General features: G+C 35.6%; 1 protein-coding gene across 4 annotated transcripts in view; it reads right to left on the reverse strand.

Moving 5' to 3' along the window:
• Positions 1-1860: 1860 nt before the first annotated feature.
• The window catches only part of LOC124631396 (ras-related protein Rab-37), an 84833-nt gene continuing 62575 nt past the window's right edge, over positions 1861-24118 (reverse strand). For 2 of the 4 annotated variants that reach the window (XM_047165769.1, XM_047165768.1), the window contains exons 4-7: positions 6832-6942; positions 5743-5851; positions 4233-4343; positions 1861-4009 (exon numbers count right to left, since the gene is read on the reverse strand). In XM_047165769.1, the coding sequence (XP_047021725.1) occupies positions 3768-4009; positions 4233-4343; positions 5743-5851; positions 6832-6942 (573 nt within the window). In that variant the 3' untranslated portion in view covers positions 1861-3767. The remainder of the gene's footprint in view (positions 4010-4232; positions 4344-5742; positions 5852-6831; positions 6943-24118) is intronic. The other 2 variants (XM_047165771.1, XM_047165770.1) reach the window with 1 other exon arrangement.

Consider the following 24118-nt stretch of genomic DNA (forward strand, 5'->3'; position numbering starts at 1 on the left):
TACTTTTTACGACTTTGAGAGCTGATATCTCAAAAACCGTTCACTTTAAGAAAAATGTTTTTTAGAAAACTTTATATCATTTTAAAAGACCTTTCCATTGATACCCCACACGGGTATGTACATCGAAAAAAAAAATTTCATCCCTCAGTTACATGTATGGGGGGCCCCACCCCCAATTCTTTTTTTTACTATTTAGTGTCATATTTTTGTAGCGGTTCATACAACACATATTCCCATCAAATTTCATCACTGTAGTACTTATAGTTTCCGAGTAAATCGGCTGTGACAGACGGACAGACGGACAGACGGACAGACGGACATGACGAAACTATAAGGGTTCCGTTTTTGCCATTTTGGCTACGGAACCCTAAAAAAGGAAAAAAGTTCAAAATTGGGTTAATAACCCTAAGCGTCGTGATATAGTCATGTTAGTAGGCAAAAAATCTCCCGCGTCTACGAAAACGTGAGCGAAAATTCATATACTTATTGTAAACCGAGTTGTTTTTTTTTTAATTGAATAGAGAATAGGTATACCTAACACCTACCTAAGTACATACATTATGCACTTTTTCGTGCAATAGAGTTGTAAATTGTGTTTCATTAGATAGGCCTAGCTTTACTTTGTTTGTTTGGTTGACCGTGTTAATCTCAGAAAATATTGGTCGGGGGCCCGATTCTCCTAAGTTAATAATGTCAAAATCGAATAGAAATCGAATCGCAATATGATCGCAATAGCAGTTTTAACCATATCGGGCATTCTGCTACTAATAAAAGACCAATCGTATTCGATTGACATTTGATTGGTGTGCGATTGGTCTGCTATTTTGGTGATTTTGGTCTATACGGTAGTTTGCTGTACAATCATTTTGCAATCGTAAATCATTTGCAGAAAAAATGATTCATTATTGAATGACAGAAAAGGATAAAAACGTTTATTTCAAAGAAAAAATAGCGGAATGCCACATAGGCTTCAATCGTAATCGAGTCAAATATCAAATCAAATCAAATAAAATTAGGAGAATCGGGCCCCTGGTTTGAAATATCAACCTACCAGAGTATTAATAGATATAGACACCTATTCCTTTTTACACATGAGTACGAGCGAAGTAGGTAGTTTCCACGGGACACAGGGAAACCGCGGGAAACAGCCGGCAATCTGTATAAATCCTATACGGTTTTTATTAACCACCACCACCCAGGATTGTCTTCTTACCTAATGATGATGAGTTATTAGGTATCACTCTTATGTTGCGTTTTAATTTTTAACCAAGCGTATCGTACCTTTCTTTCCAGCTAAAGGAATCCACGAGGGGATCTAACAGACTAAACACACAAAGGGGACGATACCATTATTCCACATCTTTTGCACAGCTATCTCGCTCCCGTACTAAATTCTCTCCCTCTCCTTATATCGGTTTCCCCTAAACGTAGCCCCTTTGTAGTAATTTCTCCTGTGTCGTTTTTACACTTTAAGTTGAAGTTGTCATGTTCGGGAATCGAACCCACGACAAGCTATAAGTACGTAGCACAGCAGCAGGTGAGCTCTACAAGGAACATTAAAATTGGGCTTCCCAAGATTTCTACGATTGTTGTAGATTACGAGCTACTTTTGTGTAGTCCGTAATCAAAATATTTGTAAACCCACAAACGAAATTAACTGAAAATCCAGGGATCGAACCCGGGACCACGCGCGTAACTGCAGCGCTTGTGACCACTTGACTGAAAGGCCACTTTCATGGAATAAGTAAACATAGGTACACAGATAATGTACTTTACCTGTTACTATGGCCCGGCCAGGCCAGGAAAGAAGATAGGTCATCGGGAGGGTCATAAAAATACATGAGAGAATAAAACACGTCATAAATGTCACGGTTTAATTTATTATTTTCTGCACAAGCAACATTCACGCCACACAACATTTAAACATAATTTGCAACGAACGACAATAATTATACAATACTTTACAAGTAAGTACATTAGCATCTTATTATCATAAAACGGTTTTCTTTATTTTCATCAAGATCATTACTTATGATATAAAATAGACTTGAGAGAAAATACGATTTGTCAGAGGGAAACATAACTTTATTTTAAGAAACGATATAGCTTTTATTTTTAGAATGCTGCAATTATACAAATAAAAAAATGATTTTGAGCCTCAAATCCAAAAGTAGTCTATTTATTTTTCTTACATAAAAATATATTTTTAAATATAGGTAGGTACAACATAGAAACTTCTGTTCCGCAATGCGGTTACTTACCTAATTCTTGAGACAAACAAAAAATGGGAACGTCTTGCCTTACTAAATAAAAAGAAAGGTAGGTGCCTCCTATTGTAACCATTATTCATCTGTTAGCAATATTACCTCTAATAATATCTCCGAGTTTCATTACAGAAGAGAGGCTTTCGGGAACAATAATAAGAAATCTTGTTCGATATGTTACATCATAATGCGATATTATTAAAACACGCAAGTATATATAATTTAATACATATTAGTTATCACAGGGATAAGGGTTTTGTCACTTAGATTCTACTTTATTACATAGAAGTGCGTCGATGGAGATAATTCGCACGAAATTATACAAGTCGCAACGTAGTTAACGGAAATCCTCTTGACTACTACTGATTTAATTATCTTTATTAACATGATATAAAACAATTAAAGAACCTTCTGAAATAAAACCAACTGCTTCCTAAAATTATTGCTTTAAAATTTATAAACAATTTCTTGACAAATGCAGTAAAATTTTGTGAGCAATCAATGAGCATATATTAATTAGAATCATGAACCATTCATAGGCATAGAGACTTGACTCATATGGTCTAATTCGTAGCAACATTAAGCTCTAGCAAAACGTCTATTTGCAAACTTTTGGCATCATAAATTGAAGATACTTACTAAGCTTCCCTTGAAAAGTGTCCGATTGGTCTTGAAAATGTTTGGTCCGTACGAATGTGTTACGGCTTATAGCTATGTGTCAGGACTCTTGAATCCAGCTACTTAACTTTTTTGTAGTACCTTTATTCAGCCATAAGCTCAATAATGGCGTCTATTAAATGCCGCTCCAAAACTCCATTTGAAATGAAGAGGCTCCAGGTGTATACTTTACGTATGTTTTCCTTGGGAAAATATGCATTTGCCGCATTTGCTAAGTTTTTCTTTTCTAGGAAACAATAGTGTTTCAAGACTTCAAATATAAACAATACAATATCTTATTAATCGATTAAACAACTACCATTGTAAACATTTTCCAATAAATATATTTATATCAAAGTACATTTTAGGTACAAGCCCCTTTATAATACATATTAATGTTTTTTCTTAGATTTCTTAAAACTGGAATGATACTGAAGGTTTCTAATGTTCTGTGCTATTGTGGGTGTTTCTTCTGACTATCAGACAGAAAAGAAACATTTGATATCTACTACCTAACAGGTTTTACATAAACTGTAAGTAGGTATAAAGAGATTTTTGGTGTAAGGTACTTATGTACTTATTCCTTATCACAATTTACTGTAGAAGTTGATAAGTACCTTATCCTAAGCATCATCATTATTATATTGATATAATATTTTTCACATTCATAAAACATTGTTCAACACTTGTGCGGTATTTGTGGCTCCAAAAAGCATCATACGCTCACTCACATCGATAACACGTCTTTTCACACCAGCGTCATATTATCAACTGATCAATCGAAAGTTCACGAACTTTGGTCCACTTCGAAAACGAACACATTCTGAATTCGAATTACCCGCGGAATTACGAACATGGCGGGCACGAAGACCGCTGTTCCTGTGTTGGCTGCGCGCGCACGGCCAGCCTCGAGGGGTCGACGGGGTTCGCTTTCGCTACTAGAGATCGTGCCACATGGGCAAAGGCAGCTTCGACATTTAGTCCGGTTTTGGCTGATGTCTCCATAAACGCGACTTGGTATTCTCTCGCTAAGCGCTGTCCCTCCTCCCGCCTCACCGCCCTCTCTAGGCCGCTGTCGGATTTGTTACCTGCAAGCATAATGTTACACAACCTCCGTTCATGTGACCTTGTTGGGTATTGTAGGGTCTGCGCATCTTTAGAGACGGGTAGGCAGTTTGTTAGCGTTACCAGGAATAACAGGATATTTGGGTGAGACCGAAGTCGTTCATTTTGTTCTTGATATCTTAAAAACGTTGCTTTCAATCTAGACCCTAAAATAACGATGGGAAAATAATGATTAAAACAATTTACCTAATAGCATGATGACGACGTCATCCTGTGCGTACTCGCGGATCTCGCCGAGCCACGCCCGGATGTTATCGAAGCTGATCTTGTTGGTCACGTCGTATAGGAGCAGTAGGGCTGTTGAATGAGTGTAATTATATTATGACATAATCTTCAATTAAAAGAATGTCACATGGCCAAGAAATAAAGGTTCGCATACCAGATAATTCGGTATCTAGGTGCCTATCTAGAAAACACCACTCGCTAAAATTCAATGAACTTATGATACGATATTATTAAACCAGTAAAAGTTGGTAGCTCAAAAACACTGAAAGGTACAAGAATTATTTGAATGTTTAAGAGAATAAACTCATTGAGCGACATGAGGATCGACATGAGACAGGTGTTTTTAATAACAAGCGTAGGACATTCTTATTGTGCGTCCTACGTGAGCGATCCGATGCGAAGGTTGGTACTGACTGTTACGCCTATAGGCCTAGACAGACCAACACCATAATGTGTAGGTATTTATTATCTCTTGGGTATTCAATGTGCCTCTTTGTTGGAGTAAAAATAAGGAAAGCTACTGCAAACATCTCACCATAGTTTATTTTTGATTGCTCACTGCAAGTAGGATCAGATATCAGTGGAAGTGTTCGGTCATTGAAAACCAATAAACGTCCTAATATTACCGATAATCTATACCTAGTTACTTAATGATTGTCCTCATAAATAAACGGATCTCCTTCCGGAACAAGTTTTATCACATTCATAGCAAACAAACTGCACAGTTTTGATAGACTAGCAGTTTCTTGTGGTTTCACCCGCATCCTTAATGTATCTGCACATATTATTAGGTTGGTAGAACATGGCCTAGTAGGTACCTAGGCACCTATGTTACTTAGACAGGAATAATGATACATTTTTAGATCGACCTCGAAGTTCTTAAACTTCCAAAGAAGTATTCCAAAACCAAGTTGAACTAGGTACACCGTACAGACTACCAGTTACCACGGACCACAGCCATACACAATAAGCCGTAAAAATAGACAAAGTCGGTATGAATTAATTATGAGCGGCCTGATAAGGACACCAGTCAGTAAATGACATGATGTGACTATGACTGGTTAAGTGTGGCCCAGTCTAGTTCCAGCACACGTGTGCAAATGTGATCCGGTTTGCTCAGAAACGGGTCGAGGCCGAGCCTTGAATGTTTCTATTCTCCTGTTGTGGCAACTAATGATCGATTTTGAACGACAACTTAGGCTTGTTAACGAAAATTTATTGTTGTGAGTAATCGTATAACAACTGAATAAACAAATCTGTATTCCCAATGATATTCTGCATCCAATATTCTCGGAAGTTGTCGCGTCATGTGAACACTGTTTGAGAGATAGGAGTTCAGACTATTGCCGCTAGATGGCGTTACTGATAGCAAATGAAGAGCATTTGATAGAAGACAAAGTTGTTATAAAGAAAAAATCATTTGTAGGATAGGTATTACCTTATGTCCTAATTAATCATTATTATACGTTACCGTGTGCATCCCTGTAGTATGCGTGTGTAACGCTACGGAAGCGCTCCTGGCCAGCCGTGTCCCAAATCTGAAGTTTCACCTTGATGCCGTCTACAGTCACTACCTTATTCTGTGGACAGATGGCGTTAGTTGTAACCAAAAAATTATGTTTTATTTTTTAAAAAAGTTTTCAGAAAGTCGTAGACACGAATATATAGTAGTATTCTTAAGGCTTGGGAAATAGAAAGAAAATATGCCACAGTTGATACAAAAGAAAGTGTTATGTAAAAAAAATATATAAAACAGTCAAATTTGCCCTAGTTTGTAATGTAGGCAGGCCTAGCGTGTGGATGCAATAAATCACATTCAATTTTGCAAGCTCATGAAATAGTAAAAAGTAATTTAATACAGCACATTAATTAAGTGTTACTTATTCATCACGCATAAATATTAGCCATAAACTCGTTATTGGTTACTCGGATATTTTTTCTAGCCCACAAAGACAGCTGCAATAAATCAAACTGCAAAAACCGAGAAGGCGAAAAAAAAACCTTTGCAACAATAAATCACTCAGGCGAGCAGTCGATTCAATCACAGCTGTCATGGGCAAGGGGCGGGAACGGAAAAAGCGCGCCAAACTTCGAACACCAATAGCGTTGCGGCTAACCGGTCGCGTGCAGCCACTCACTGGCCCATTTGAACTTGGAACCCTTGATGGCCATTAATTACTTTTTTTGCACGAATTAAAAATAATAATGGCATTATCAACTTTTTGCCTATCGATATTGGAACTTTTTGCGCTTCGTTTCGTTGAATAAAACTTGATGAAACTTTTTTATTGAACATTGAAGTTGGGTTTTTTTTATTATCCTGTTTATAATGATGATGTAGTAGGTGGAATATTTAATTCAATTTATTAATTATAACAAGTGAGTCAACAAATTAATCAGCTTTTTGTGTTGCTAATAAAAAGCTGAATATTAATGTTTCTGGACATAAATAAATGATGAACTTAATTTCTTCTTTTTATTTTGTTGGTTGTAAAGACTTTCTAAAGAGGCCTCATGTAGGTATAGATTGCAGACAGCACGTGCAAGTGAGTCATTGTACCCGGAAGTCGATGCCGACGGTGGATATGTAGTTTCCTGCGAGGAAAGTGCCGTCCCGGAAGCGGACTAACATGCAAGTCTTGCCGACACCGCTGTCGCCGAGCAGCATTACCTGCGAAGATTGAAATGAAGTTTTAATGGGATTGTTCGACAGAAATGACTGGAAAGTAGAAAGCTCTACTTTGCCATGCAAATGTAAAGGCCTGGTAAAGGAATAAAGAACTTGACGCACCTTTTGAAAAATGCACAAATAAAGTAGATCTTACCTATTATTGAAATATCCCAAATAAAGGTAAGTTAAGTAGCTATGAAGGTAAGTAAGTTAGTAGGTAGGTACTCAGGTAGGTAGGTAGGTATGTATGAAGATTTTGGAGGTGGGGAATTCCACGTTAATTAGTTCAGTCAGTTTCCGGGCTTCCAAAGCCCTCTGTCGTGTAACGTGGAGTAGACACACGTTTAATTAAAGCTTTAAACGTACCGCGTAATCGGCGTAATACAGTAATTATATTGTAAAACTGTATTGTAGGGTATGTTGTTAAACATTACCCTTTGTATTGTAATTATGGGGCTATAATTAAGATTCTAGTTAACTATCTATATTTAGATTAATTTTGGTGGGTTTTGCTTGTATTAATATTTTATCCTTAATCCTCTACATACGATTATAACTCTACAGTTAATCAAACTTTATTCTTACTCAAACACACTAATCAATACTAGGTACTAAGTACAAGAAACAGCAAGATTTTTTTAACATCTTCACTTTCATACCTACCTTACTCGTCATAGAAATAATGATAGGTACGTTTTGCAACCGTTTACTAGGTGTCAGTATACAGGAATGAATTTTAAGCAGTGCGCAAAAAAAAACTGGTGGTCCAGAATCGTTAACAGAAGATATCTGCATCATCAGTAAAAAAAATTTTTTCATTCTTTTGTCCGCCCTAAAATCAGCAAAATATGGATACCAACTATTCATACGCGCGCCGAGCGGAGCTCCAACAGTAAACCAGTTTCGCGTTGCCGCCGCCGTGCATACTATCACGACTGTGACCGTGCTATCGGTTACAAAATAAACATCTTTCGATATCAATAACTTTTCTTTTTTGTACTAAAACACTACAAAATAAAAATATACATATCTATAAAACTTATTTAACTATAAGTTGACGAAGTTTGCGCACTGGATAAAATTCATTCCTGTACATACTGGTAAAGACATGGTTTCCCAGAAATACCGGAAGTTACATACTTCTATCAAAACACTAACTTCAATAGGTAGGAACGTAAGAAACATCCATTAGGCCCTGTTGGTTCCTAATGTATTTCCATTAGTTTTCGTAAAGCTTATAAAAGTCTCCCAAAATTACGGATGACGAAAACGGGGTCTTTATTTATTTTGTGTCCCTTTTTTGATCCTGACCCATTATGTAATATAATCAACCTTTAATGTCCCATTGTTGAGAACGGGCCCATAAAGGTTAAGCCGTTGGAGGCAACAGTTGGTTGAAAATTGTCTATGATGTTTAGTATAAATAATCGGTCCTTAGGTTTTAGAAGATGGACTATTCATGGCGGTCCCAATTTTAAAACATGAATAATGGATGGAAAAACGTAGGTAAACTAATTACCGCGGAACTTTCACATCGGAAACCTTTGTAGGACCTACTGCTAGCTAGTCTACACGGCGCAATGGAAATGTCATTTTATTGCATTTTTAGATGTAGTTTTCTATGAAGGTTCTTTATAATAGTTACCTTTATGGTACCTTCGTTTCTAATAAAATACCTTATTATTGTACCTATGTGATGCTTATTGAAAACCATAATTAAGTTATTGACGTTTTAGAAAAGAGAGTTAATTTATACATAATAATGAACGAATGTACTCACTTTTCCAAAAACATCATATTTGTCTTCTTGTTTCGAATGCTGCTCCCATGTCTCAGTTGGAGAAGGCGGTTCACTATGTGGCATGACCCCAGCTTCTGCTTCGCTTTTCTCGTCATCTTCTCTCGCTTCTGGAAGGTTCCTCGCCCAGGTTGGCCTGACCCTGCCTACCACAACCCTCTTCTCTGTTTGTCTATTGTCCATCGCGTTTGGATTCCACATTTTGAGGGTTTGGGTTTAGGTCATTACCAATAGACAATTAGGTACGATCTTCAAGTCGTTTTTTATATATTTTTTTATAATGTTTATGTGTAGTCCATTTTATATGTCACTTTTATCACTTTATTTTCAATTTGAAGAACACAATACAAATCGAAGTTTATTTGCTTCTTTTGTTATTATTTCTTTTCGATTGTATTTGGCAGATAACGTCGTGTTTTTTAATGAAGCTAGTCAGAGTCTGGTAATTTGAATTAATAAGTAGTATTTATCATATACTTAATTTAACAAAGTTACAACTTCAAAGAAAAATAATCTACTTAGAGAACAAATAAAACAGTAACTGTCAAAATAATGAAACAATTAATTGAGTTTCAGAAACTAAACTATTAAAACTGAGAATGACAACCAATAACTTTATCCGAACAAAGTTGTTAGAAACGAAGTTTAGGAAATTGTAGTTTTAACTTGATTAGTGGAACAAGAGAATTTTGTAATTAAGTGAGACAAACATGTTGTACAAATTGTTTAGATAGATACTTAACGTTTGGGTGAATAAAGGAGATGTAAGGTGAGGATAAATTAATACACCAAACAAGAATTAGGTACCTGTTCGTTTTTAATTTGATATTTTTATTAATAGTTAATTATTTAAATGATTTGATACTTATAATATTAACTAGCTTTCCGCCCGCGGCTTCGCCCGCGTGGAATTCGGTTATATTGCGGTATAAATCACAACTATAAGAAAACTTCTCATTCCCACGGAAAAATCTAAGAAGCGCGATGTAACGCTGGCTGGATACGATTAGTTGTTAAACCAAAACTGAATGGTACACTATATTATACATTTTCCCTTGTGGAGCAAAAACATGCAGATTTTGGGCACTGGAAACCCAGGAACACGCTACATAGAGCTGACCATGCGAAAAACAATGTTTTTCTAAGTGTACTCCAGCAACCCTTAGAGTTTGGCCTTGTGCTTTATTAATGGTCATTGCAAATGAAACCCTTATAGGAAATTGTAGTCTTTTAAATTGAAATGGGAGGTCTGTTGGAATTGGGCTAGCAGCGGTGAGGGAGTGTCAGACTCTTACCGACTAAAATCGTCGTGTTCCGTTCTAGGCCTTTTATATACCAGGGCCGCGGTATCTCTTTCGAACAACCCGCAGCCCCGGCTGGCCCTGGCCCTACTGGGCCCCACTGATTTCAAAACACCTTAAGACTAATTCGCGGCGAACCTTAACACCGCGATACAGAAAAGCACAACGCCATCTATCGAGCTATCGGGAAGCTCGCGATTGAACAATGAGCTACAGGTTAAAGCGCGAGATACCATTGCACTTCTTACGTATTTTAAAAACACATCGTTACCACGTTTTAAAAACACCCAGCGCCATCTATCGCATACCTCAAGAACTAAATAACTTAACTAATACTTATACCAATTAGTAATTCGTTGAATTACAGTTATTTCAGGATAAGTAGATGTAAAAAGAACAGTTAAGACGATAAAACAAATTGTACGTCATCCCTCGGGAATTCCTCATTTTGGAGGATTCATTATCGTATCATTTAGCTTCTAAATTTATATGTTCATATTCGTTTGCAATATATAAGTAGATGTAAAAAAAAACAGTTTAGACGATTAAACAAATTGTACATCATCCCTCGGGAATTCCTCATTTTCGGGGATTCATTATCGTATCATTTAGCTTCTAAATTTACATGTTTATATTCGTTTGCAATATATTACCTTGTTTTAAACGACACACAGCGCCATCTACAATCCATCCATCAAGCAAACAATATTTTTGTTTTCCCTCGGGAATATCTATTTTTTCGGGATAAAAAGTACCCTATTATTTAATCCGGACTTCTGACTTTACGTCTGCAAAATTTCAAAGCAATCGGTTCAGTAGTTACGGCGTGAAAGCGGAACAAACAAACAAACAAACAAACAAACTCACTTTCCGATTTATAATATTAGTAAGGATTCAGACTTGTGATTCCATCTGTTTTCCTATATAAGTAAGTAATGACGCACGCGGATAAAATATAGCTTAGATAAATTGGTTTTCTGACCATCATCCTCCGAGCCTTTTTGCCAACTATGTTGGGGTCGGCTTCCAGTCTAACCGGATGTAGCTGAGTACCAGTGCTTTACAAGAAGCGACTTGGTTTTCTGACCATGATTTGTTATTGATACTAGTAGTGAAAAATGCATGTAGAAATCTGTATTTTCGGCTATATCACAAATAACTTAATATGTCATATACAAGTGTATCTTTATAATATTTAAGCTCTGTTTATTGTTTAATCTGTAAGGGATTATAATCCTTGGGGTATGTGTCAGCTGTTTGAGCGGGTTTCTATTTGTTTACTTCAACTTTAACTAGAGTTTGTTATCTCAGTTGTTTGTGTTTGAAGATTTATGATTTAAATGTAACGTTTATGTAGTTATCGCAATGATAAATCTTAAGATTGTTTTCATTGCATTTGACGAAACAAAGCTCAATCTTTATAAATAATGTTTCAACTTTAATCTTTGCAATTCAATTTAGATATTATTTAATAATTAAAGATTTACCTACTTAGTAATAGATAGCTAAGTAATTACACTGTTTAACCTTTACACTCTATACTTATAATAAATCTGTAGGGAGGTCAATTCTGTACATTGAGTATATTTCCAAAATAACTATTAGAGGGTGATTAATGATCGATACTGATGGCAAAAATGCAATCAGAAAAATTTTTGTCTGTCTGTCTGTCTGTCTGTCTGTCTGTCTGTCTGTCTGTATGTTCGTTATGGAAACAAAAACTACTTGACGGATTTCAATGAAACTTGGTACCTACAATGATTCTTCATACTCCTGGGCAGGTTATAGGATACTTTTCATCACGCTACGATCAATAGGAGCAGAGCAGTGAAGGTAAATGTTGGGAAAACGGGAGAAGTTACTCCATTTTTTAAGCTTCCGTCGCGTGCGCAGCCCTAATGGTTACCGTTACACAGAAACCATGTATGACGGAAATGTTCTTCATAAAATTATGTAAAAAATATCCCATGACAGCATATATCTATCTTTTATGGTTGACTCACAATAACACGTAAAACTCTCGGTAGGTTAGCAGTTCGGAGCTTTCTGATTATATTTGTCTACTATTACGTTTATAACACTCTCACTCACACTAATCAAAAATAGTTAACAGTATTACCTATTCATTAAAAAAAGAATCATATAAATCGGTGAAGAAACACCAAAGTTATACATGAAAAACGGATAAGCCATCGCGCGTGAATACTGAATCACGCTATAAGGATCATTTTTGTGCAACGGTCGTCGCGCTCGACGCGACTCGCGGCGCGGTGTCTGCGCGAGCTTCATACAATATTTGGCTGTTGGTGCGATTGATGCGAATAGACGTTCAGAGTGTTCAACCTTATTGCGCGACTTTTAGGTTTTAAATAATTTATTTTTAACTTTCTTTTGTTGTTATTATTTCTTCCTCTCTTTGCACGAAGTCCGACTCTAACGCGGACGAAGTCGCTGGCAGAAGCTAGTAATAAATAAAAGCCTATTAAAGACCACTTCTATTAACGTTCCATTTAAATAGCTTTCTACCTACGCACCCTTTCCAAGACTTTCCTCCAATTATATGGCACTTATAAATATTTTATTGTCAGTTTCTACGGAACTCTAATGGACGGGTATATAAAAACCTCTTTCCTTACCTCTATTGAAGATACAATAAGTACCTTCTTTAAGAGCATTATTTTCCCCGCCATGAGGGTAAAGCCATGAATTTATAAGTAAAACGTAGTGATTTTCAACTAACCCCTAGGAAGGGCCCTAGCGCGGCTTATATTCATGCAAGGCTTTCTACTTGATGTTTTAAGGCCAAACCCCGATGGGCCATTAAAATTCCGCTTTATAGACTATCTGATAAAATGAAATACCGACTTATTTTGAAAAGTTGTTTTTGTGTAAGTTTTGAATGGAGTAAGAAATATTGTGGAAAAGGTATCTAAATTCTTTAGTGGGTATATCGAGTGTGTCATACCACACCGGAAACCACAAAGGAATCAATGAAGTTATTGGATTTGGTTCATATTAATTGACTAGCGGTATATCTACCTAGTTGTATTCATATTACAAGCATAGTGTTAATCCAATCTGTGTGAGTGTATCGCGATTCGCGATCAGCGATGCTCGGATTTACTGGGAATTTCTGCTTTTGAAACTATTAGGTACTACTTTAATTTCTGTAAAATATTAACGCATACTAACTTCCAAAGACATGAAAAATATTATAGAAGACTCTTTGTAAAAGCACAGATTACTTAATATTTACTAGCTTGTAGGTATATTAGATGGTAGGTATTTCCGAGTCCAATAAGGAAAGCCGATGAGTTTGTTTGCTTGCGCTTATATTGCAACTAAGTACGCATTAACTTCAGTAACAACTGGAAAATTCTTTCAGTTTAGATAGTTCATTTACAGAGAAAGGCTTGTTTGTATCCGGGTGCGCGAGGAAGTACCCACATAAACGTAGATTATATAATTTTAGTATCCACATGACACGTGTCCCATCCCTACGTGGTCTATAGGTAATGCAACGTCAGTTAATCGGCTTACACGATCACCATAATGCGTAATATGCCATTACTAATCAAGCGACACTAATGAAATTATACCAACTATTTGGTATAATATTATTTTGTATGTCTCTACCAGACCTCGGGACTATAGAGTCCCGGATTTTTGGGAGGCGAACGTGGGGCCGAAGCCAACACGCTGAAGCCCTTTTGAGACAACTTTAATGAAATGGTGACACAAAGCCGACGATTAATATTATTATTATTATTTACTATTTGGTGTTATTATCCAGCTAATTGTTTTTAGTCTACTAGCAGTTTTGCGTCCCGTGGGAGCTACGGCCCATACCCGGAAAATATAAACCTATTTTACTTGGCAAGGGTGTAGCTTTCTAGCAGTAAAATATTTTTTCAAATCCCTCCAGTAAGTAGCTCAAAGTAACTAACAAATAAACAGACTCCTTAACTTTATAATATTAATATATACCTACGTGTATAGTACCTATTATATTCAAGCACATTCACATAGGATGGAAAGATGAGCACACGACTTAATTCATCAATAGATTGATTTTCCTCATCATAATCATATCAAACCCAGCTATTCGGCCCGATTGTACCCCGTTCCTATCTACGGATAGTTTGCAATATCTTTACGCATCGATAAGCTTGCCAGGCTTTATATACCTACTTATATAGCTAGTTATGTAGGTACCTACAGCTATATCATTTATTGATTGAAGCCAATTATGCGCGATGGGAGCCGAGGCGAATGTCTAGGATGCTGTAATAACTCCTGTTGAGATTATTATTATCTGTGAAGGTATTGGCTTACAAATAGGTCACATGGGAGCTCTGTAATTGAAGCTCTTTAGTGTTGTGTTTTGACGGGTCTTTGACGTTATAGTCTGATGATAAACGATTATGTTATCGGGTATTTTAAGTTAGGTAGTAAAACAATACATGGGTAGCTTGAACCATGTGCCCGATTTCGGAAGTCAGCAATTTTTATGTTTTCTCATTTTATTTTATTTAATCCAAACTAATATTATAAATGCGAAAGTAACTCTGTCTGTCTGTCTTTCTGTCTGTCTGTCTGTCTGTCTGTCTGTCTTTTCTTCACGCCTAAACTACTGAACCGATTTGTGTGAAATTTGGTACAGACATAGTTTGAAACTTGAGAAAGGACATAGGATAGTTTTTATTACAAAAAAAAAAAAATATTCCGGACATATAGCGCCATCTATTGGTCAAATCAAAATCTGCTGGTAGTCACTATTCCACGCGAACGAAGTTGCGGGCAAAAGCTAGTGTTATATAAAGAAATAAATGAAATTATAGTATGCGCGGATTCTATCTAATAAATATAAATCTCGTAAAAAAACTTTGTCGTAGCTTTAGTATGGTTATAAAAACACAATTCATTAATAAATTGATATACGTAGCCCTTAAAATGTAAATTCATAAAACAGATTAATTTAAACCCTTAGATCAGTACCTACTTAGAATCATTCCTATCAAATAGAAATCTCTCTTATTCATTCAGCGTGAGAAATCTGATCAATGTTATTACGAATAGTGAAACCTCTTACAAAATAAATAACGATAGCCATTTGTAATATCTAAAGGTAACAGAATAAAGTGATATTTCAGCGAAATAGAGGAAAATGGAGAATAGTTTTGTTATTTTATTTGTCTGATGTCTAAGATCGCCGGGGGGTACAGAACAAATATGATAGAATTTAAGTTCCCAACTCAATTTCTACGTAATAGAATATAATACATAGCATTAATATAAGAATAATTTGAATTCTATGAAAAATGGAGGGTAGTACTTACTTATAGCTTTTATCTCGTAATAATTTAACCACTTTCGATTCATGGACTCTAGGTGATATTTACTTATATTCAGATATTATTTTGCAATAGCTTCCGCCCGCGACTACGCCCGCATAGTGTGCCGATAAAAAGTATCCTATGTTGAATGTTCATTCTGGAACCACCAAGAATATATGTACAAAGTTCATGATGATCGTGATCGAAAACATGACTTGCAAATATTGATATTTATTGTAAATATGTATTGTAAATATCTATAAGTATCTCTAAGTAAAATTGTAAATAAAATTACCTAAGAATAGCTTCTACTTTAAACAAGATTAGGAAGACAATGACTAGATAGAGTTTAACGATAATGCAAGATAAATCTTGCAAATGTTAGACTATATTGAAAGACTACAGTTATCTTAGAACCAATCTGTCCCGATAGTAAAAGGGCTTATGGACCCCCTAAGCAGTAGATGACAGACTCTACTTTGTAAAATATATTCCTTTCGGAGAAGCTTTGTAGGAAAACGGGTAGAGCGCTGTTACGAGAAAGTAAGTATATAGAAATGAGCTAGGTACATATATTGCAGAGCTGAGCGTTGACAGTATATTTGCAAGTTACTTAAGTACATATTTATTCAGTCCGGTCACCGCCATGTTTTCACTTTCAATTATTTGGTTAGTGCAACTTGTAGCAACATTTAACTTACAATTCATTCTCTTTGCATCTCATCTCGGAAAGCATTCAGACATAGAATGCCATTCATAACCTACATTTATTATTCTTAACAAAAAATTATAAAACCCTTTAATTTCAGTTCTTAACATTTCTTAAAATAATATTACAAAGTGAAGTACCTACCATAAACCAAAGACATGTCATTAATTATCAATTTAAAATTATAGCTCATTCATTGAATCATTTGCATGGAAAATCTTACAAGAATCTACGTAGAACATATTCCCAAAAACTTTATAAAGACGCATACAAGTTCATCAAGGGTCTTCAAGACTGGAATCCTTGCTTATTTACACACAAAGCCTTGTTGACTCAATATGCGTGTCACCTGTCAAAGACCTTCTTGTCACCCCTCTGAAAGTCCCTAAAACAAACATCGTCAGAAGTTTGGACTTTCAAGTCGTCGAGGTGATATCATATTATATAATTAATTTAGTTTATAATGAGGTACCCCTAAAATATTTTTAGGTACCTAGAGTTTAAGATTTAACTTTAAGATTATTTGCAAAAACGAAATAAATTCCCATGGGTATTAAGTGGAATTGTAAACATTATGTTTAAAATGTTATTTCAAATGACTAAAAAACACACACAAATTGGGTTCTTCTATGTATTTAAAATTAGATAAAGGGTTTAAGTATATGCTAATCTAGGTTTGTACAACACTATTAATTAAATCAATCTAATCAGCTCATCATAATCAAAGCCTATCCAAAAGTGCTAAACCAATAAAAATTACATTATTCACCTTTTAACACGCTCAACTGGTCCAATAAAGGACAAAAAGTACGCAATCCGTGGAATTACGGCCTACAATATTGAATTCTCGCTCGAGGCGAATCTGCATATTTAATTTAACGCTTGTTATCCAGATTTCTGGATGTTACTGATTATGAGATAGATACGTATATATGTAGATAGATATACATACATACTGAAAAGGTCGTAGTGGCTCAGTGGGAAAAGAAGTAACCTCTCAAGTACGAGCGTGAGTTCGATTCCAAGTCAGGCAACTACCAACGCAACTATACTAAGATTTTATGTACTTTCTAAGTACCTATATCTGGGACACTAATGACAGTGTTTCGGAGGGCACGTTAAACTGTAGATCTCGGCTTTTATTGACCACCCAGGGATACTGGGGCCCGATTCTCCTAAGTGAATAATGTCAAAATCGAATAGAAATCGAATCGCAATATGATCGCAATAGCAGCTTTAACCATATCGGGCATTCTGCTACTAATAAAAGACCAATCGTATTCGATTGACATTTGATTGGTGTGCGATTGGTCTGCTATTTTGGTGATTTTGGTCTATACGGTAGTTTGCTCTACAATCATATTGCAATCGTAAATCATTTGCAGACAAAATGATTCATTATTGAATGACAGAAAAGGATAAAAACGTTTATTTCAAAGAAAAAATAGCGGAATGCCACATACGCTTCAATCGTAATCGAGTCGGGATTGGATCTCAGTCGAATCGAGTCGAACGTGAATCGTATGCCGCTTAAGTAAAATTAGGAGAATCGGGCCCCTGGATGGATCATGAAACTGGGTTGAATAGGTCAGATAGGCAGTTGCTCCTTGTTAAACACTGGTACTCAGCTGCAGGAGAATTCAGGAGATGATGATAGATTATGAGATACATAGGTATATATACTGTCACGTCCCTCACTCACATAAAAATATAAGTATACCTATGTACACTCCTTTGGAATATTTTGGGTGAAGCGTAAAAGCTTTTTGAAATAAATTGTGAGTGTGTCGGTTGGTATGCATGTAAGTATATAATTTAATGAAGCTCACTTTATTGAATATTGTTTCGTCGGGTGAATTCGGTGTTTTAAAATAATAGCCCACATTGCGTTAGGGTTGAAACAAAAGAGTGCATCGGGAATTACTATTTGTTTTAGGACTTACTTACTAATGACTTTTTGCCACCACGGTTTTATGGTTTAGAATTGTCTTATTGACTATAATACTCTTATAAACAAGCAATTTAGGCTAGAGAAAGAAAGGAACATAGACAATCTCGTCAGAGCCCGAAAGAAGACTTAGGCCACTTTTTATCCGACTGCGGGAAGTAGTTCTTTCAAGACACGGGTATTGTATTCAGTATATTTTAAAACTCTCTTAACATTAGCTATTAGAATGTTTTCATTAAACCTTTATATTCTATAATATTAAGAGCAAGGGTTATGTTAAACAAATTCGTATCGTGAGTCTGCTGTTTTAAACATAATTAAATTCCAGGCCACAATTAAATTGTTTAATTTTATTAATTACAGGTGAACAGGTTGTCAACCGTAGCTAAGTATTTTGTTTGTATGGTTATGAAATTATTTTAACCGTTTTATTGTTTACTGTTCGCGAAATAACTCAGTTTTTGCGAGCTTTTCATTATTTTAAGTAATTAATTATGTAGCCTTTATAAATATTATGTAGGGACGATTAAATTAATTAACTAGCGATATCGGAAGTTTTTTTTTGTGGATATCATTGATTTAATATTTTTACACATTGTTCAATTTTGCTATTTTTGATATCCTTTTTCATAGCTTGGCGATTATTTTTTCCGTTGTAATAAAAATATTGTCTCGTTTGTCGCCTCGAAAATTGATTAGAATTTTTGATTAGCTACTCAGATGCAAGACTATGGGTTCACATTGTTAGTAATGTACTTTTTTTCTCATAATTTTATAGTTTAAATAAACGCTAGGATCAAGTAACCAATAATTTTGGTATTCCACTTAAATACCCTCAGACTATTCAAAGATCGTTTTATCAAATAATTTTGATATAGTCAAGGAGTTTAAGTTAATGCTCAGAGGCTTAAAGATTAGCTTCAGGAATTCTTGGAAAACGTTTCACAGATTCTCTTTGTTTTTTAGGATTCGTAACTGTATAATTAAGTTAACTTTGTGGGTTTATGTAGGCAATACAAATTGTTTATCTTAATCTTTAACCATTTATACACTTATCTGTATAATTAATTTTATAACAATATTTACTAATGTAGTAGTTTACATCACCAACCCGCATTGAGCAAGCGTGGTGATTAATGCTCAATCCTTCTCCGTGTGAGAGGAGGCCTGTGCCCAGCAGTGTGACGATAAAAAGGCTGTAACACAATATTTCCTATGGGTCTTTGACGCCTGATTTTTTTTTGTAGTATATTTAACAAAATCAGTATTTTTCGGTCATTTAACAAATAAAAAAAAATTTACGACACCTAGTTTAAAGGATCTATGCCAACCATATACTTCTATTTAACATTTTCACTTCACTAAAAGTTTGACAGAAACGACTCAACTAATCCATTATCTTTCAAAAAACACGGTTGTTTGTTACCCTATACCCATATAGTATTTTAGTTCCATGCCAATGGATGGAGGGTCACTAACCAAGTATAAAATCAATTTCCACGCGGGTGACGCCGCGGGGAGCAACTATGTTTTGCTTATGAGTTGGGGCGAAAAAAATACTGTCGAAATATTTTTGCAAAGGTTTTTCTTAAAATAATTGACTATTTCAAGGTTAGGTATTTTAAGTTTCTATTTAAAGTGCTATTTCTTTGATCTGAGTTAAAGTGGAAGAGACAGTAGATAAAAACCAGACAGCGTGTAATTACATGAGCGCTTACTTAGGTACGTATATCATTCAATGAATACTGCCAAAGTAAATATTGACCTCAAGACGAAGTTAAAAACGATCCTCACAGACCTTTCCTACTATTCGAAATTATAGTTATTACCTACTGAAGCAGTACGCCGAATAAAGTAGATAGGTAAGTACCTATCTATATAACATATGAGATCTAATAATCTTACAGGCAATTAAGTGCCCGACGAACCCAAATTACAAACCGACAAAGAACCCAACTATTCTCGTTTGAGCCTCTATTTTCGTACCAAAATTACCCGGTAAATCGTGAGCGTCCACTGAGTTGGGGCTCAAATGGGAATACTCCAAAAAAACACAGTTTTAAATAATTAAAAACTTTACATCAAGGCGAAATAAAACATTTCATTTGCATAGGTATATTGTTTATACCTGAGCGAATTGCTATTTTCCTTTGACGCTGAAATGGCTGAAATGTAACTGGAATAAAATATCCTTTACATTCACGGGCTGTGACGACACGGATACGTTTTGCTTCTATTTTCAGTTCGTTAGCATTTGTTACGAATGTTACAGAAATCCCGGAAAATATTATGCACAATAAAACATACCTACATATGAAGATTCAGGTACTTGTAGGTGTACACATTATTATGCACTAGTAGCAATAATTTGGAATCCCTAATCAAAAGTGTTAGGTTTGTGGATTTGTACACCCTAAAGCAGTGGTTCGTAACCTTTTTGACATGAGGGACCACTTTAACTAAAGTTTGTCTTGCCGGGGACCACCTCATGGGTTTACCTAAATTAGCACTCATTTCTTTATTATTTATAAAAAAAAAAATCTGAATTTTTGGGTCAGTTCTACTCAAAGCTAAACGCATGTCGGCAGTTGTGTAGGTAAGCAAATGCAAATAAATAAAAACTAGCCTATGTAGTTTCCAAATGCACGAGCGAAGGGAGCGCGAAATTTTATCGGACTTAAACTAAATATTACGTAAAATTTAGCCCAAACGTACTTAACTTTTTGTTTGTTGACAAATGCCAAAATAAGGGCATATAGTTTCTGAATACGCGAGCGAAGCGAGCGCGAAATTTTTATCGGACTTCAACCAAATAGCCCAAACAAACATTAGAGCCAAGATTATTAAAGCCAAGTAGCCCAAACATACATTTTCATGAATGGGTACGACACACCCGATATACGTCCATGCGAAAACCCCCGCTCGCATTTATAAGTCGATAAAAATTAAGTTAGATAACGTATAGCAACGTCGCGAAGCTAAGCTTCGCGGACCACTTGGAATGCCTCCAGGGACCACCAGTGGTCCGCGGACCACCGGTTAAGAACCACTGCCCTAAAGGCCCCAAAACCATTGAACCGATTTGAAAAATGAAACCGCGGAAATACTACTAGTGTATGATATATTTTATCCTAGCGTCAAGGCGCGGTAGGTATAAAATCTTGGTACCTATGTGAATTTTACGGTTGCAGTGCACAACCATAAAAGTACATTAATATTATATACCTACTAGTATGTACTGTATTATAAATTATCTTCACTGCTAAAGCCATTAATAGTTTATCAACAGCATGAGAGGTAATCGAAAGTTTTCTACAAACTAATAATGATTTCAACGATGGAACTTTCTAGGCCAGTAGTGTTAGTTTCTGTACTGGGATTCTATAAAACTCGATCAACAACTCGCATTTCACTTCGATTCGTAATGTCATTTCATACTTTAGGGGAGGTAGGGGAGGGATGGGCACTTTTTCACAATTTATTGCATAAAAAATCAGATTTTACAGATCATTATCAACTTTTATTGCCATTTCTTATATTCGGCTAGATATAATGAAAGAGCTTTCCTAAAAATTACAATCAGTTTCAACATTACGAGATATTTAAACGGTTTTATTTAGCTCACCCCGTTTGTTTTATTATTTATTCTTGGATCAAATTTAGTAAAAACATTCTAGCCATCGTTAAATGTAGGCACTTAATCACTTTAAAACACTTAGAACTTTATTTAAACACTATTTTAAATATAATAGTCTCTAGATCAAGTTGGCAACGGTACCTGAAACAAGATTCTATAAAGGATTTTTCGCGCAGATTTATAACCTCACAAATTTTCACTGACGAAGAAAAGCCTCCCTACCATAGAGAGCATTGGACACTTTTGACTTAGTTTATGAAAAAAAAATCGGTAAAAAAACTTTTAAGTTAAACGGTTTTATCTTATGTGCACTGAAAACTAGAAAATAAAAAATAGTTACTTACCTGTCAACCTACGTAGGTGGTCCCGGTCATATTAGACTAAAATAAAAACGTGGGGCCCATTAACTATTGCTGTAGTACTCTCTTCTAAAGGTATAATAGGTGTGGATTGCATCGACTTACTATAATTGTAACTGGAGATTTTGACAATCAATAATTAATAATAGAAAATACACATACCTTTCATTAGTTTTCTCTTTATAACGATCCGAAACCGCAACAAAATATTTAAGTACTTTTACGAGTGTTTGTTCTTGACAACTCACAGAAATGACAGATAGTCTATGGATGAACACCGTTACCAGTCGGTAACGTAAACTACCCAATTAAAAAAAAACAAAACTATGATCAGAAATCAGAATAAAAGGACCCCCCTTTTATTCTGATTTGATCATGTCTCCCAACTGCCCATCTCTCCCCTACCTCCCCTATAGATAGACAGATTTTGACAAATCTGTCAAAATCTCGACTTTGATTTAGTTCAACTTGTCAACACGCTCGATAGTGAAGCGCTAGTGTAGTTTGACAATGTCAATCACGAAACTTTAAGGTAGAATTCCGTGCAGGGCGTCGCAGCCGCGCGCGACAAAAGTCAACCTATGAAAATGTATGGCACCGCTGCCGAGGGCTGCGACAGTCGCGCGCGGACGACGAATTTCGTGAGCCGCTCGCGGCCGTACGCTTCTCAACATGGTCTAGCGCTTAATAACATCTATAGAATTTTAGTAAAACCAGAATTAAATTTTTGACAATGCCGCGAGCAGCTTATGAAATTCGTCGGCCGCGCGCGACTGTCACGGGCCTCGACAACGGTGCCATACATTTTCAAAGGTTGACTATTGTCGCGTCCACGGAATTCTACCTTTAGATCGAAGTCGAAGTGAGAGTGATGTCGAAGTGAGTTGTGATATTTTATAGAATCGACATGCTGGTTAGGATTTGAATTTGAATTGAGTTAGAGATTAGTATATAAACCCTGTTATGGTGGCCTAAAATAGCTAAGCACAAATAAACTGGATTTCAATCTCGTTAAGTTAGCAAACCAACTTACCTACTTAATTACGTATTTTAAAACTCAAAATTTACTTTTATTCTTAACTTACATAAAGCTCTGGGTTAAGCTCGCATATGCATTACCTTTTTATATTGTACGTATTAAAACTTACTCGTGCGTGCAATAAAAAATAATGGATTATCGTTAAGTATATCTTTTGACTTTTGAGTAAGGCTTATAGGTATTTGAGTAACGTTTGAGTATTACGATTAACCTAACAGATATGTTTTCATGAAAATCCTACGAGACGGTACAACAGACCTGAGTAATGAAAACAGTTTCAACTAGATACGCGTTCCTGAGAAGAAATAGTCTTGAAAACAAACAGACAACGAAGTGATTCTATCGGTAAGGGATCCTTTTTCGTAAAGAGTTCGTCTGGAATCGAAAAAAGGGCGTTCAGTAAGTTTAGACAAAAGTACTGAACACTTTTCAGAGGTATATCCAGTTACTTCGACCAATTCTAGATTCTTCTTAAAATACTTAGTCGAGATTCATTTGAAATGAAAGTATTTATATAAGTATGTAAGTATAGGTACAGTGAAAGGAGCCCGAAGGTACCTATTGTATGTCAAACAATGATTCTTTTTTAAATTCCCAGACAAAAAAAAAACCCGAAGAAATCTTAAAGTTGAAAGGTCGCGGGTATTTTCTTTGTAAGAACATGTCCTTCCCTATTTACAAGTTCTTATCCATAAAAGAAACACGAAATTAAGAATCTCGAACTCGTATTAACTTTAAATAAGTAATTTTGACTCTGATTCGACCTTCACTTTTTTGCAAAAAATATATTAGATATGTATTTCGACCACCTTTTTAACTAGTATGTATATTATAAATTTATTATGTACTTTCTAGCTTCCGCCCGCGGCTTCGCCCGCGTAGACTTGGGTTATATCGCGTTTCAAAGAGAATTCTTCAAAAATCCGGGATAAAAACTATCCTATGTTCTTTCTCAAGGTCAACTCTATCTCTGTACCAAATTTTATTAAAATCAGTTCAGTGGTTTAGATGTGAAAGCGTAACAGACAGAGTTACTTTCGCATTTATAA

The sequence above is a fragment of the Helicoverpa zea genome, chromosome 6, assembly GCF_022581195.2.
Source record: "Helicoverpa zea isolate HzStark_Cry1AcR chromosome 6, ilHelZeax1.1, whole genome shotgun sequence".
Classification (NCBI taxonomy): Eukaryota; Metazoa; Arthropoda; class Insecta; order Lepidoptera; family Noctuidae; genus Helicoverpa; species Helicoverpa zea.